Raw genomic sequence first — 16,134 nt, 5'->3', positions numbered from 1 at the left:
TTTAAACTGCTCTAACAAACAAAACCTACTGAAAGAATTTTTCTAAAACTAGTGATACATGGTGGGGTGGGGATGGGTGAAATAGATAAAGGAGATTAAGAGTACACGTAACCCGATAAGCACCGAGTAATGTATAATGACTACGGAATCATTATATTATACACCTAAAACTAATATAGCACTGAGTATTCCCTCAAGAAAAAAAGCCTGCAAAAATAAATGCAGGCATCTGTGGGTTGGCAAAAGGTACAGGTACCAAGGAAAGGGGAAAAAAAAAAAAACCCAACTATTGATGTGCACAACAAGATAGATTAATCTTGTAAAATTATGCTAATTTTATGCCAGACATAAGAGAAAGAATACCATATGATTCCATATATGTGACATTCTAGAAACCACAAATTTAATCTATGGTGACAAAAAACATATCCCTAGCTGGCTGAGGTAGGGACTAGGGATTGATTGGGAAGAGGCACAAAGGAAGTTTTTTGATGGATATATTCTATGTATCTTGGACGTGTTAGCAGACATAATACATTCTACATACACTTGTCAAAATTCAAAAATATGTAAAACTGTATAAATTTGTCAAAGTTCATTAAACTTTAAACTTAAAATAGATGCATTTATTGAGGTAAATTATCTCAATAAAGTTAGGAAAAGGGGGGAAAAGCCCACTGGAGCCAATGATAGTGCTCTACTCCCTGAAGTTCTTGTTAGAAACATGAAGGGTCTGAGACGTCTTTCCTACTTGCAAACTAACAGGTGAGCCCATCATAGTTTCAGAGATGCTTGCAGAAGACACAGGACTCCTGGGTCAGAGACAAAGGATTTTATTACAGCACAGCAGGCAGCGTGAGGTTCACGTGGAGGCTACTTAAAAAAAAAAAAAAGTGTGTGTGTGTGTGTGTGTGTGTGTGTGTGTGTGCGCCAAAATGCCCACCATAGGAGGCACAGGTCCATTTTGTATAAGAGGGGGACAAGTGCAGGGACCCTCATGAGGGCTCTTAGGAATTTACTTCTAGAGCAAGTAGGTCAGGCTTGGGACAAGTCTGGGACCTTCCTCCTTCCATAAAATCTACTGAATATTAAATTGGCTTCAGGCCACTCCTCATCACCCTGAGGACGTGCGTTCTTTCTGTGCCATGTCCTCTGGCTTCTAGGGTTCAAGGATCACCCCCTGCAGAAAGACTTTCCTTCTTGTTCTGCCTGCTACCCCCACATCTCCCTGCCCCCTGTCCTGTGCCCACCTCGCCACCTCCCTGTCAAACCACTGCACTAAAATCCTGGGTCAACCCATCAATCTCTGCCACTTGCCAGGACAGCCCAAGTCCAGGGACCATGGTTTCTCCATTCTTGGGCATCCAGGGTCCGGCACAGGGCCGGGCATGAGTTAGCTCAGCAGGGGCCAGTTTCATGACTGGACTGTGGGCTGGAGCAACTACATTGAACAGGACCATCTACCTTAGCCTCTCTAGTGATGCACAGCGGACATCAAAGCCCAACCCGGCTGCCATTCACAACTCCCTACCTGCCGCTGCCTTCAGGCTCTATCGGGCTAGAAATATTCTAGAATTAAAGTCCCTCAAGACCCCCCAGATGTCTCTTCATTTATACAACCATTCACTGCCCCAAGTATATGCCAAGCCTCCCATTGGAAGCTGAGGACATAGAAATGAAAAGGGCATGATCCCATCCTCAGTGGCTCAGGCAGATGCCCTTTCTCTGCCTCCCTCTCTCTCTCTCCCCTCCCCCTCTCTTTGTCTCCCTTCCTTTTTTCCTTCCATATGTACTTATGAAGCAACAGGCATCCATCTACACGGTGTGGTGAGTGCCAGGAAGATGCTGTCGAGAGCTCTATGGGGAGAACCCCCAGTGGTCACTAGAGGCCTTGCCGAAGGACATTTCCAGGAGATTCTGTATGGATATCTAATTCTTCTATTAGATGAGAAGCTGTGAGTCATAAGCCCCAAGCAGCCCTACAGACTTCCCCATGAATCACCCGCTGCCCCATTCTCCTCATTAGAGGCACACGCCATGGGGAATTCTCCTTCAGACAGGAGGGGGGAAATGTGGAGGGAAGTGGTGGGAGGGTAGGGCTCAGAGTGGAGTCCCTCCCACCAGCGTCCCTTGTAGAATCACAGCCCCTGATCCCAAGAACGGAGCCCCGGGATGGCAGGTCTTAGACAGCCAGGCCCCTCATGTTTCTTCCTGCTTTCAAAGTGCGTGTATACACTTTATTTCATTTACACACCACTGTGTGTTACTGGAAAGTCTCCTAGGGAAATTGCTTCATGCGGAAGGGAAAGAGGTTGGTTGAACAGAAAAGAATCACTTCCCTCTAGTGTGGGCCCGGGACCCCCCCACAAAGGCGAGGAATTGTCAAGAGCCTTCAGAGGTCTTTCATGTATTCAACAAATGTATTGCGCACCCACCACATGCCAGGAACTGCGCTAAGAGCAGGAGATCCCACAGTGAACAAGACAAAGTCCCTGTCCTCAAGCCTTTACATTCTAATGAGGAGCTAGACCATACCCAAATAAATAAAGATTAAGGGGTGATAAGTCTATGTTGAGAAAGAAAGCAAAGAAAGGGATATGGGAGGCCAGGGCTGAGGCAGGATGATCAGGGAATGGCCCACTGATGAGATGACTTTTGAACAGAGAGTGAAGGGAAGTAAGGGAGCTGGCCCTGCTGAGATCTAAAGAAACAGCGGTTTGGGCGGAGGGAGGAGCATGGGTCTCTGAAGCCAGGGTGAGCTTTGCCCATGCTAGAAAGAGCAATGAGGCCAGCTTGGCTGGAGGAGATGAGTGGAGGGAAGACAGACAGAAGATGTGGTCAGAGACCTGTCAACAAGACAAGTCACATCAGCTCTTCCAGCCTTTGTATGGACTTGGCTTTTGAGTATGAGTGAGATGGGAGAACGACGAGAGAGCTCAGAGTAGAGGAGGAAAATGACCTGCTATGTTAGAAGTTTCACTCTGGGTTTTTTAAAAGTCTACCTACTTCCCTTCCAGTCATGGCCGATCACATCATTCAGCACTGCCCTACTGCTGTGGACTAGGAAAGCAGGACAAAATATTTCTAAATACCTAAGTTTGAAGACATTCAAGCACAAAAGGGCAGTGAGGAATTGTGGGATCAAGATCTGGAAAAGGAAAACCCAGAGGGACGAGTGCAGCATTTGGGGCCTCTTCTTCCCAAAGGGTATCTGCCAATTCTGAAATAGGAGGCTGAAAGTTTAAAAACTTGAGCAGAGCTTCTAAAACACTCATGAATCTAGTGGGACAGACAATGGAGCTCAGGGTACACCGAGGGGGAATCCAGTACCGCCCCAGGCTTGTGTGTGCATTACCCAGAAAAAGTAATCAAGGCTGGGGAGTCAGGTAAATCCCCCAAGCTTTTAGTTGTAAAGCCTAAAGGATACACCCTTGGAATAAGAATGAAGCAGTCATCACTGGGTCTAAAACCGGCTTTGGGTCCTCTCAAACCATCTCAATCTCTGGGATTCCCCGGCCCCTAGCCACCTGCAACAAAGTAAACCTTTCTGGCACCTGGCTGGCTCAGTGGGTGGAGCATGCGACTCTCCATCTCAGGGTTGTAGATTCGAGCCCCATGTCGGGCGTAGAGATTACTTAAAAATAAAATCTTAAAAAAAAAAAAAAAGTAAACCCTCTTGAGAAGAGGATAACACGACCCAAACCTCAAATGATCTAAAATTTTCATATACGGTGCCCGAACTTTATTCAAAAGTAACCAGACATCTGAGGGAAATAAAACATGATCATGATGATCATGATAATGACCATTAAAATGGCTACCATTTGTCGTTTGCTGTGTGTCAGGTACTATGTAAAACACTTTCTGTACATTATGGCATTTCATCTTGACAACCCATGTGCAGCAAATACTTCCACTGCTCCCTTTTAGAGATGTGGAAACTAAGGCTTTGAGAGAAGTGATCCACCTAAGGCCATACAGATAGTTGTCTATCAGTTTTGCCCCAGGCATTTGGAACAAAATCTCAGAATTTGTATTATTTTTAACATCGACTGAGCACTTTGTGGGGGATAAATAACTGTCACTCACCCTCGTATTCAGAAGACATATACAATAAGTAACTGTGACTCGCAAGCCCTGGGCTAAGACCGAGGAGCCCAGAGTCACATGAGGGAGGACCCTTATCTCCGGACACTGACAAAGACGGCTAGCAGCACTCATACACCCACGGCCGATGGGCAGGAGCCAGGCTACAGATGTTTTGTTTGGTCCATACAAAGTTTCTGAAAAAAGGAGATTTTACATAAAAATATAAATTCCTATCTTCTTTTAAAAATAGCAAGATCTATGGGCGCCTGCGTGGCTCAGTCAGTTAAGCATCTGCCTTCGGCTCGGGTCATGATCCCGGGGTCCTGGGATCGAGCCCCGCGTTGGGCTCCCTGCTCATCGGGGAGTCTGCTTCTCCCTCTCCCACTCCCCCTGCTTGTGTTCCCTCTTTCACTATCTCTCTCTGTCAAATAAATAAATAGAATCTTAAAAAAATATAAAGTCTCTAAAAAAAAATCGTTAAGGTCTAGCAACACTGGGCCTATATTTCTACCTTGATTGGCAGCTTCCGTGTAGAACAGAGCATGAATTTCCTAGGTCACCACAGTTCCCAGTAGCCCAGTTCTCAATTATGCGACCTGCCTGGCCCAGGGGGCAGTTGGATGATGACCCTTAGTTACAGCAGTAGGATGAAGCCATATGTTCTCAGGCCCATATTACAGATGGGGAAACTCAGGTTTGATGACAGATGAGGAAATCTTCAAGGTCAAAGAAGGCTTCACGGATTTGGTATTATTTTGAGCAAGGGGACATCATTCAAGCAAAAGAAGAGCATGGGCAGAGGTAAGAGTAGCAAGGAAGAGTATATTGTGTTATGAGAACTACGAGTCTCAACATGCAGGGAGTACAGGAGCAGGGATAGGAAAATGATCTGGAAAGGCAGGCAGTGGTCACATCTTGGAGGACCTTGAATTGTGTGCCCAAACGAGTCTGGTCAAGGGAGTATAGACAAGTTTACAAATCCCAGAGACTGAGTCGGGCTGTGGACAGGTAAATACTGAGTGTTTTTGCAAACCAAAGGTAAGTGATACGTGTCTACTGAATGAATGAATATATGAATGTATACACGGAGAATGAAGGAGGCAGCCAATCTCCAGGGTCCACTGGTGTCAACCTTGATGAAGGTTTTAAACCCGACCATTGCAGTGTGGTCCATGGCAAAGGATTACCCAGAGCTGGAGAAAAGGGGGCTGGGAGTATGTGATACTTTGCAGGAGACTATTTGAGGACCCATTTCCACAGGGACCAGTCACAACTCCATCACACCTCTGTCTTCTAGAGGTCCAGGACCCTTTGCTGCCCCTTCCCAGAAAGTGTCTATTTCCTCTTCCCTCTGTCTCCCTGAGCCAGCCCAAATGAATCCCAATGGTTCCAGAGCATTCACAGGCTTGGATGAGGAGGGGGCTTAGAGCCGGCAAAGAAAATACATGAATGTCACTTCACGTGCTTCCTACAGAGGAGGAAACTGAGGCCCAGGAAGGGCCTCCCTTGCCACAGTCAGTGAGTTAGGATAGATGGTCTCCAAGTAAAGGCCGTCCCGTCCCCAAGCGAAGCTCTGATGGCCCAGAGGCAGTATGATATGAGCACAGACTCAGGGTATCTGTCAGGATGGGGCAGGACAGTCCACTGCTCCCTGTCTCCCTTCACCAGGACACTGTGGGGAGTGATGGAATGGGGACCAGCTGAGTCACAAGAGGAGAATGAGCCTTTCTCAAGACTCTCTGATGTGCCCAGAGGTGACCGGCTTTCATTTAATCCACCTTTCATTTAATCCTTAAAGAGCCTTTGAAGGCCAGTGATTATTGGCCCATATTACAGATGGGGAAACTCAGGTTGAAAGAGTTTGGTAACTTACCCACAGTAAGTCACACAGCTAATACGTGGCAGAATCAGTACTTGAACTCAGGTCTAGCTGACTCTGAGTCATGGGTTCTATCCGGTGGTCCACGAAGATCCCCCTGCAAACCTCAAGTGTTTGCCACCCTCCTGGCAGGGAACTCTCTTCCCAGCTCACCTCTCAAAAGTGCAAGCAGGTTGTAGCTCTCAGGTCTCGGCCACCTCTCCCTGATCACCAAAATCTAAAGGAGGCTCCCCTTTTATTATTCCACCTTCATAGCCTTCATCCTCATCTTATTTCTTAAGTATCTTATTTATATATCGCCCTCTTCTCCCCCCCCACCCCAACCCCATTATTAGCTACCGGAGAGTAGGAACCTTGTCCTGCACCAAAGTGTCCCTGGGCCTAGGGTGTCAGTAAATATTTGTTGAATGAATGAATGAATGCATGAATGAGTGGACCTGCTCCTTAGCCTAAAAAGACACAACCAAGAAAAAGTGCGTTTAAGGTATTTTCCTTAGCAGAGCAGTTTTTTCTGCTTGGTGCTATCACCGCGCACACCCTCTGTTTTCCAGGGAAAGAAGCTACCTTCTGAGCTGATAAAGGGAAAGAGAGGTTCCTCTGGACCCAGAGGCTGTTCTCCTGCAGGCTGGCCATACGGAGCTCCCCGAAAAGTCCCCAGAAGTGGGCAGCCCTCCCACCTGCTCCCCAGAAGGCAACCTGCGGAGGAAAACCTCCCGGGGTGACCTGGCTCCACCCCGCCAGGCCAGTGAAGTGTGGGAAACCCGACCCGGCCGGGCGCTGGGCGGGGCTACCCCCGCGTGGCTTCGGCTTTGTTTGCCTCTGTGTATGGCAACCAGAAACCACCGCAGCCAGCAGTTCTCGGAGCCCGGCTCCCGCACCCCGCCCCCCCTTTATTTTAATCTCCTAAACTGATTTGTCAGCAGCAGGAAGTGACATGACAGCTTTCCTCACAAAAGGGAAACTCCTCCGCGTTACCATGGGGATGGAGGCCACTGTATGATCACAGATTTATATAATCTTAAAGGTGTACACACCATGATGTCATCCGGGATGGGCAGGGGAGAGAGGGAGGGAAATGGACTCCAGAGACTGCAAGTCCGAGGCAAATTAGCTAGGATTTGCAAAATTCCAAGGAAAGGAGAGGATGCGGTGGAGGCGTTTGGGGCTGGAACTATCCTAATGGAAACCACAGAAAAGCATAAAGAATGCATTGATGCATCTTCTAAGGCTGGGAGGAATCTTACCCATTAGATCCAGGGCAAATTGGTCATTTTAGAGGTGGGAAAACTGACACCAGAAAACTGCTAGAAGTCGTTAGGAAGGGGGATGGGATCTTAGTGTACCTCCAGGGCCCCGTACCTGCCAGGCACTTGACATTCATGAGCCTATTTCCTCCTCACAAGTGAAGCAGGTTATATTATCCCATTTCACAAGTAAGGTTGCTGAGGCCCGAAATGATAAATAGCTTTTCCACCCCAAAATTATATGGTAAACCATGCTGATGTCTGGTTGGCTACAACATTCACCCTTTCCCCACTCCCTCAAGCTGTCTTTTGGACCGAACTAGGACTTCGGTTCCCATTCTTCTTTTGGACCCAGGTTCCAATCTCTGCAATGCTGTTTACTTGCTGTATGAACTTGGACATGTCACTTCCTCTCTCTGAGCCTCAGTTTCTTCTTCTGTAAAATGGGTGCTGCTGCTAACGGTTTTAATGTGAAGGTGCATAAAGCAGCACAGTGGCTGGCACGTGGTGCTAGCTCTAAAATTGAGAGCTATTATAACCACATTACAAGTATTAAATGATGGACTTGTCTATTTCAATCTTCCCTTGAGAAACAAACATTTTAATAGTTTGAGCATCTTTCTCCTCATCATGAGGTACTTCCCTCCCCCTCCTCAGAAAAGCAGTCTCAGGCCAAAAGTGACATACTCCAGAGAGCCCAAAGACCAGGAATCAGATACATGGAGCAAGAGGGCTGTCACCCCTGCTCTCCTGAGCTGGTGGGAGTGGAGCAGCTTGCACTGGGAGAAGTGAGTGAATTGTTTTCACTGGCGGCTCCCTTAGGCAGCCGCTGTATTTTTCCACTGCGTGGATCACACTGGAGATTAATTTTGGTTCAGCCAGTGCCTGCCAAGCAGAAAGCAATGGCCTGAGCCCACAGGGAAGTCAGCCACAGCATCTGCCACGGACTTGAAGTTGCTGGTATGTTTCCACGAAAGGAGATATTCGCCATAGTAAATTTCTAGGGTTTGATAAAAACACTGGGTACAGTTTGTTTTGAAAGGCGTGAACACACTTGCAGTTGAAAGCCCAGCCAAGGAAATGAGCTTGCCAGCTCAGGGTAAGTTCTTAGAACACAGGGATCTTTCAAGCCTTGAGAGTCAAGTGGCAGATGGTGAACCAGTGGGGAAAGGTCAAGGACACTGATTGTGTGTGAAGGTCTTAAATGACCTGGCAGGACCAGGACCACTGTTCAGGGGCACTACTTGAGAAGTAAGAGGTTTCCTTTTCTGCTTCCTACATCACTTTGTCCAGAAACAAGTTGGCGGGGGGGAGGGGGGGGGACGGGGACACCAGAGCTGTGGGGCCAGTAAACCCAAGAGCTTCACTGTATTTAATTCAACAGACTGGATTATGGGTAGGTAGTCAATTACACCCTCTTTGTTTTGGCCTGTTCTGTAAAACTCCAGAATCTTGCCCTAGAGCAAATCAGATTTGATTGCCTGTCTTCAACAAAATTATGAAAACAGAGCAGCAAGTGACCTGGAGGCAGCCACCAAAAATTGTGTGTGTGTGTGTATATATACATACATACATATATATATATATACATATATATATATGTATGTATATGCTAGCATGGATGTATTCCAAAGCTTTAACTATCAGGTCAGGGGTGGGAATTTCAGGTGATTTGTCTGTGTTGTATTTGTTCATAGCACTTCATATTCTTTTCATAAGAATAAAGGTCTTTTCAAAGGCGAGAGAAAAAAAGAGCATGTGAGAGAAGCAAGTGATAAAGTGCAAGCCACATAGAATTAGGGAACAAAACAGATGTAGGGCCCAATTCCCCCCACTGCCACTTAGGTACGCTGGGTCTCAGCATCTTTGTCTGCAAAAGGGTCCTGCTGAGTTGTTTGGGGAACAGGTAGCACACACCACCTTACACATAGCAGGAACACGTTTACATCAGGTGTTTTGGAAAACCATCATCCTCATAATTCCAACACAGTTCAGAAATGTGGGTGGCTTTTTATATTATCCTGGGTAAAATATTAAATAAAAAAGGCAACCCAAGCAAATGGTCATTCCTTTTTGGCTCTGGGAACACTTGGGCTCCCTGTGTAACATGGTAGGAATACGTGGGTGGTCACCTGGATCTGATACTCAAGAGTTCAGCTGCAGTACCTGGTTTTCCATGATAGATCACACTTTTCTACCTCCCTTGTAACCCAGCCATCTTGGGTTGGAAGGGCCCTCAAGTAGTAGAAGACCAGATCCCAAGACACACATCTGCCAAGGCCCTTGTCCAGATTCTGGTTCACTCATGTGAGAGGGATTAGTTGGGGCTGCCCAAGAAATAAAGCATTAAGATTTCAATAGAAATGCCATAATTTATTCTGTTGTATAAAAAAAGTCATCCTTACGTAACAAAATGTCTTCTTAAAAGAAGAAATATATTATTTCAGTTCATAAATAATCAAACACACAACCACTGGCAACTAAAAAAACCCAACACTGGTGCTTCCCATCAGTGCTGAACACAAACCTGCTTAGGATATATTTACAGGATATTACAGTACTCAAACACAAAAATTGAGGTATTTGGTTCTTCTAGGAGTAGACACTGACATTTGTGAAGGCAGACCACCTCCACAAAATAAATAAGGTATATATTCTCATAGGTATGTGTCGTCAGGAATGATAATACTGGTAGGTATGTCAAGCATGAAGAGTTCCTACAAAAAACAGGAGCAAGCAAAAAGAAACTGGCTCATAAACAGAGTCCTTTCTCTTCTGCCCCTTTTTGTCAGAGGGACTTGATGTACCCACTCTCTCTCTCTCTCTCTCTCTATATATATATATTGGTCCCGAATGTGCTGAGTTCAGCAAACATCTTGATGCTACATCATCACTATGACTGCTTAGGAACCCATTGGAGCTCAGGGTGAAATTAAATAAATAAGGACCAGCCCTCACAAGCACCCTCCCCAGAGTTATTGCATTTCTCCTCAAGGAGCCTAGAGTCCCAGTGGGTTGTGGAGATCACCTCCCGTGGCCTTTCAGCAGCTGGGAGAGGTCGTAATGGGGCTCTGAAGGTAGCTCAATGCACTGTTCGTAGAGTGGACGGGGATGGAGACAGGAAAGTTGAAGACCGTGGTGGTGGACGTGCTGCGGTCCAACACAGCCATGGCAGGGCTCCCAGCCTCTGCTGAGCAGTGTGGGGCCAGGACCTGCGACTCAAACTGCAGCAGCTGGCCCATGAAACTGAAGTTGGGGGAAATGATGCTTCTCCTCTGCTTCACAAACTCAAAGGCCTCATCCAGCTTGACTCGGTTAGTCCTCATGAGGTAAGCGAGACAGATGGTAGCTGACCGGGAAATGCCCGCCTGGCAGTGGACAAACACCCTTCCTCCAGCATTCTTGATGGAGTCTGGAAAACAAAGGGTGGCTGGTTACTTGAGAGATCAGGGGAACAACCCCAACCCCAGGCAGAGGGTGCCTAAGAAAGTGTGTCCTATCCAGAGAACGGCAACATCACCTCATGCCATCAGTGTTCTGTGGAGGCAATGTGGGCACTGTGCAAAGAACAGTAAGGGATTTAAAACAGACCAGGCATCTCCACCAAGCAGTATGCTCTTGGATGGGTTAAGTCAATTCAACTTTCTGAGCCTCAGTTTGCTAATTTGTTGAATGGGACATCAAATCCCTATTTTGCAGGGATATTGTCAGAACCAGACTGATATTTAATGTATGGAGGAAGGCTCAGACGAATGTCATTCAAGTCCTTGCCACAGAGTTGGGCTCAGTGACTAAAATAGGGGGAGCAAGGCAGAAGTCCCAGGCATCTGTCCATTTACCTATGAAGTCAATGGCCTCGTTGAACCAGGAGCTGATGTCCGCCTTGTGGTTGTCTTCCACAGGGATGCTCTTATACTGGTAGTGACCCTCAAAATGGTTGGGACAATTGGCTGAGACATTGATCAAGGCAGTGATGCCCAAGGCGTCCAGCATGTCTTTGCGGGAAGCATGATAGGCACTGCCCAGGTACAGAAAGGGCAGGATCTCCACTGGGCCACCCTGAAATCCAGAAATATCCAACACTTGTCAAGCTTTGCTCAAAGTCAAGGCCGGTGCCCACACCCACAAAAACTCCCTGCTGGAAAAGTCAGTTGCAGGTACTGGGGGGAGCATTTAGCACTGTTGTTGGAGTATAAATAAATAGGGGACTAAACCCATGTGCCTCAAGTTCATTTCTGCAGTGCCAACAATTAGACTCCCCTCCATCAGACCACTTCACCGTGGGATAAATAGCCCTATGTCCCCTCCCTTATAAACTTGCAGGTTACTATGGATATTCTCACTAGTACTGCTCTTCCAGGCCTTTGCCAGCTGGTCCTTCCCCCCCCCCCCGCCCCCAGCACAGGCCCCTACTAACCTGATCATAGAGTGGGGTGCTGCAAGAACTGCACCCTGATTCGGTGCTGTCAGGGACGCTAGTAGTCAGAGGAAGGCTGAGCCCCATGGGGGTCGACTGTTTGCTGCACAGCTCTGGGCAGGAAGCTGAAAAAGCTTCATATCCTCCTGGGAAGACAAAGAGACATATTTGTTTCCATTAGTATCGTCGGGGACAGGGCACCTTCATCCAACCTCCGCACCCACCAGGATTGAAGTTTACCCCGGAGAGGCCCAGGCAAGTCTTTGTTCTTAAAGCCAAACAAAGCCAACGACAAGTCCCCGAACGTAGGCCTCGGGCGCCCACGCGCTCCAGTGGGGCAGCCCCAAGGGGCCGAGGGCCAGGGGTCCCGCGGCAAGGCGGCGGGGGACGAGCGGCGCCAGAGCTTCGCCGAGGACGTACCTTTGAGGAAGAAGACTTGCGCGGCGCGCGCCTCGCGGCGGAGCGCGCCGGCGGCCAGGGCCAGGGTGCTGTCGCGCTTGGCGCCGTCCAGGGCGGCGCTGCGCTCGTCCAGCAGCACCACGGCGTGGTAGGCGCCGGCCAGCAGACGGCCGCGCAGCTCGGCGTTGGGCACGATGTGCTCCAGGCCCATGGCGCCCTTGGCCCGGCGCCGCACGATGGTGCTGAAGCGCACGTTGACCGAGCCGGCGATGTGGCCGGCATTGAAAGCGAAGAAGGAGCGGCAGTCCAGCAGCAGGCACTGCGCCGCGCGCTCCCGAAGGAGCGTCCGCAGGCCTCCGGCGTCCAGGGAGCCCACTTCCATGACCATGGCCGGCCCTAGCGCCCCCAGCGTGCCCGTTCTCAGTGCTCTTTGTCCTCGGAAGCCAAGAGCAGGGCAGCGGCTTTCGAAGAAAAGCCCGACCCTAGTTCTCTCTGCGCCGAACCCCAGACTGCCCTTAGACTGAGTGGGGGGGCGTCGCGCGGGACTCTCGGCCGCCTAGGCTTCTTTGCTGCTCCCCCGACTGCCCCTCTGGCCCTCCGCACACCTATTACAGCCCGGCGTCCCTCGCAGCGAGAGCAGACTGGGGAAACGCGTTTATATGTGGCCTCTCTGGGGGCGGAGCGGGGCGGAGAGGAGCGGGCGCGCAGGGGGAGGGGAGTTGTTTGTTTGAATGGCGGTCACGTGACCGTGTGGTGACGTCACCCGCCCAGCCAGGCACGGCGCCGGCGGAGCCAGAGGCGAAGACGTCATCGGCCTCGGAGCGGGATCCGCTGGCTGCTTGCTGGCTCCGGCCCCAGTCCGGCCGTCCGGCCTGCGCCTAGCGCGTCCCCGGGGATCCGGCCTGCGTCGCTCTCCGGGCCCAGGGGGGAGAAGAGGTGGCGGGCGGGCACGCTGCCAGCCAAAGGCTGACCTCCGGGATCCGAGCGGCCGGGAGAGCGGGCGGCGGGCCAGCGGCCTCCCCCTCCCCCGCCCCTTCCCCCTCCCCCGCCCCTTCCCCCTCCCCCGCCCCTTCCCCCTCCCCCGCCCCTCCCCCTCCCCTCCCCTCCCCCCTCCCCCTCCCCTCCCCCCTCCCCCTCCCCTCCCCCTTCCCCTCCCCCTCCCCGCCCCCTTCCCCTTTCCCCTTCCCCGCTCCCTCCCCTCCCCTCCCCTGTGCCCTCCCCGCGCCCCCTCCGCCCAAACGGAAAGGGCCTTCCTTCGCCTTTGCATACACGTGTGCCCTTTTCGCTCATTTCCTCGTCACAATAGGCGCGGAAAACTCAGGTTCCCCAGAAGAAGCGATTTACTTGCCCAATATCACAATGGTGGGGGTAGAGGAACAGAGAGGAACCTGAAATGAGGGTTGGAGAAAATGTAATGTTTGCCTATGGATATGTTCCTACGTAGGACAACCGGGGTGAGTTGGGGTGAAGTTCAGGGGAATGCCTTCGGCTTCGGTTTCCCAGACTTGTCCTCCTGTTACTTAAGAAAAACACATTTAAACAAGTAAAATGCCTTCCAATCGAAGCCCCTCTAGGGCAAGTTATCCCTAATCATGTCGTTCCTAGAGGACTTGGAGCCGAGAAAGGCGGGTAAAGGGACTGAAATCGCAAGTGTGGGTTCGTAAGGTGCGGTGGTGGATTGCTGGGTTCGGCGTTTGGGGAGGCGACTACCCCCCCCCCCCCCGCCCGGCGTGGCTCGACAGCGCCCTCCAGGGGTCACTGGGCACGTTTCTGGCCACGTTCGCTTAAGACCGCTCTGTATATACTGTTTGGGCGCCTACTATGCACTAAGCTCGGGCTTCAATCCCCACGCCCTGACTTTCGTCATCTATATGGGCTGAATTCGAAATCCAGTACTACGGGGCTTTAGGAGTCCAGGACGAACGTTTGGGAAGACCCTATGCGGCCACCTGCGCGGAGTCCTAGTGACGGCCCCCTGGGCAGGGGAGGGCGGCACCGAGGTGCTAGGTACACAAACAAATATTGCGCCATCCGGCCAGGGTGCCGAGTCAGGAACATTCTGCGGTTTCTTCCCCTCTCCTGTGGAGAGGGGGGATGGGATGGGGATTTCAAGGACCCTGTGTCGTTGATCTGTGGACTGTATCATCAGAGACAACTTCTGCATTTGTCTTGTTTAGCTTCTGTGTTCACACATGCTCAAACTTTCTGTCTACGTTCTAGAAAAGTTCCGGGTTGAGTACGTTTTCTTAAGGGCATTTTCTACCTTTAGATGAACCCTGAGGACAGAAAAGAGGCCCTCAGATAATGGCAACACCCTCCCTATATCTTTTCAAAAAATTATTTGTTTATACTATTTATTCAGCTGAGGAACTCAACATATTTTTTGCATTGAATCATAAAATGTTACAGCTGCTGACATTTCACAGCATACCAACTTTATCTGCCCCAATTTTTTTTAACCAAGAGCATTAATTATATCTTCCCCTACCCACATTAAAAAAAAAAAAAACTTTTCATACAGCTATTATAGAGGTGGTGGCACAGTCTGGCCCTGGAGTCAGGTGTCTGCTGAGCTCTGTGGGGTTTTCTTCTTTATCCTTTTCTGGAACGAGCATAGTTTGAACCCCCATGCTATTATTTTGCTTCTGGGTGATCCTATGCTCAGGAGGTGATCCTCACCTCCTGCTGAGCCTCTAAGCCCACATCTGTAGAATGGGTTTACAACTGCCTACTTTATGGATGGTTTGAGGCCCAAGTGAGAGATGGTAAGGGTAAGGGACCCAGGGCTTACATTACCCCTTCCCATTATGATTCACTAAGTCTCTTGTTTTCCCCTTCCCAGCAAACCATGTGTGTTTCAGGGTCTGGCATCAGAACCTGGGGAGAAGGTCACTACAAAACACTGGTAGGTGTGGTTGGAACAGAGGCCCAGTTCAGGAAAAGGTCCCTCCTTGAGACCGACTAACACAATGGCTCAGGTCGGGGGGTGTGGTGGTAAAGGTGTAGCCACAGAAGACACCAGTCTAGGCAGTGGAGAGGCTGCTGCTGGCTGAAGATTGAGTCAGAGAGAGGCCCAACGTAATCTGGCCTGTGGTGATGGTATTGGGACAGGAGTCGTGGGCCTGGCGGGCACAGGGCCATGAAGGAGCATGAAATCAGTGGATATTGACTTGGGAGGGAACTGGGCCTTTCTGACCTGGGCTCTTTCCAGTTTTAGATGTACTTAGAAATAAACCTGGAGGCAGTGGGGGGTAGTGGGAAGGGTTTGAATTCAGAAGGCCTGGATTCCCCACCCTCAATGTGTGGCCTTGAATAAGTCACTTCCCCTTGCTGAGCCTCCACTCCCTCCTGCCTGTGATGGCAGCAATGACAAGTACCCCAGGACTGTGGGGGACTCACTGTAGCCCGGGATGGCATTACCCTACAAGCCCTATCCAAATCCTGCCCTCGGAATGGATTTTGGATCTGCCCTGGGGTCCCAGAACAGGGGGAGAGAGGGTGGTGCTCTCACGGGGCCCCAGCTCACTGTCTACCCCATGAGCTTGGGCAAGCAGCTTAACATGTGTGAGCTTTGGTTTCCCCTTATGTAAACCCGGAATACCATCCATCTAGAACTAAGACCATGTGTGAGAAAGGGCCCGAGAGGGTCACGCCCAGAACGGGTGCTCTCAGGAGAGGGAGCTGGCTCCTGCCGGTCATGTTCTCTCAGAATCCACAGGCCTTCGACTGTGCTGTCTGACACCTCCTGCCTTTGCTCCGTATCCTCCATGACTCCTCCTTTCCCACCAAACCCAAGGCACACCACCCCTGGCCTCACCCATCCATTCGGCCCAGCCCCACTACTGTGATTGGCTCTCTTGTTGTTCTCTGGGCAAACTCCCTAAGCCTGTGTTCCCACCCCCACACCTTTGCTCACACTGTTCCCCTTCTGCCTGCCAGGATGCTGTGCCCTTTGGGCTCAGCCATATCTTTCTCCATCCGCCAAGACCCAGCCAAAGTGGCATCTCAATGAAGCCTTCCCTGGTTTCACTAACTTCTCCTGCCCTTGGGTCCTGGAGGACTTTGTCCAAACGTTCTGATTGTGTAAAAGTCTCTGTGATCCTTAT

The 16,134-nt window shown here is 50.1% G+C and overlaps 1 protein-coding gene across 1 annotated transcript; it reads right to left on the bottom strand.

Annotated features, from left to right (window-relative positions):
• Window positions 1–9,564: 9,564 nt before the first annotated feature.
• DUSP1 (dual specificity phosphatase 1) lies at window positions 9,565–12,672 on the bottom strand. The gene is made up of 4 exons (XM_028102725.2): window positions 12,050–12,672; window positions 11,630–11,775; window positions 11,052–11,271; window positions 9,565–10,624 (listed from the first exon to the last, which is right to left on the bottom strand). Exons 1-4 carry the CDS (start codon window positions 12,414–12,416, stop codon window positions 10,254–10,256), a joined length of 1,104 nt encoding a protein of 367 aa, XP_027958526.1. The 5' UTR covers window positions 12,417–12,672; the 3' UTR covers window positions 9,565–10,253.
• Window positions 12,673–16,134: the final 3,462 nt, after the last annotated feature.

Source organism: Eumetopias jubatus, unplaced genomic scaffold (genome assembly GCF_037043125.1).
Source record: "Eumetopias jubatus isolate StellerSeaLion01/CBP00866 unplaced genomic scaffold, mEumJub1_p1.0 scaffold_5, whole genome shotgun sequence".
NCBI classification, from domain to species: Eukaryota; Metazoa; Chordata; class Mammalia; order Carnivora; family Otariidae; genus Eumetopias; species Eumetopias jubatus.
This window is presented reverse-complemented; position numbering and strand designations above follow the sequence as displayed.

Bases quoted from the DNA above. Each gene is read 5' to 3' on its own strand.
- DUSP1 (XM_028102725.2), bottom strand. From the start codon at position 12,416: ATGGTCATGGAAGTGGGCTCCCTGGACGCCGGAGGCCTGCGGACGCTC. The intron at 11,272-11,629 runs GTTAGTAGGGGC...TCTGGATTTCAG, and splicing joins GCACCCCACTCTATGATCAG to GGTGGCCCAGTGGAGATCCT. The intron at 10,625-11,051 runs GTAAATGGACAG...TTTGTTTTCCAG, and splicing joins CGAGGCCATTGACTTCATAG to ACTCCATCAAGAATGCTGGA.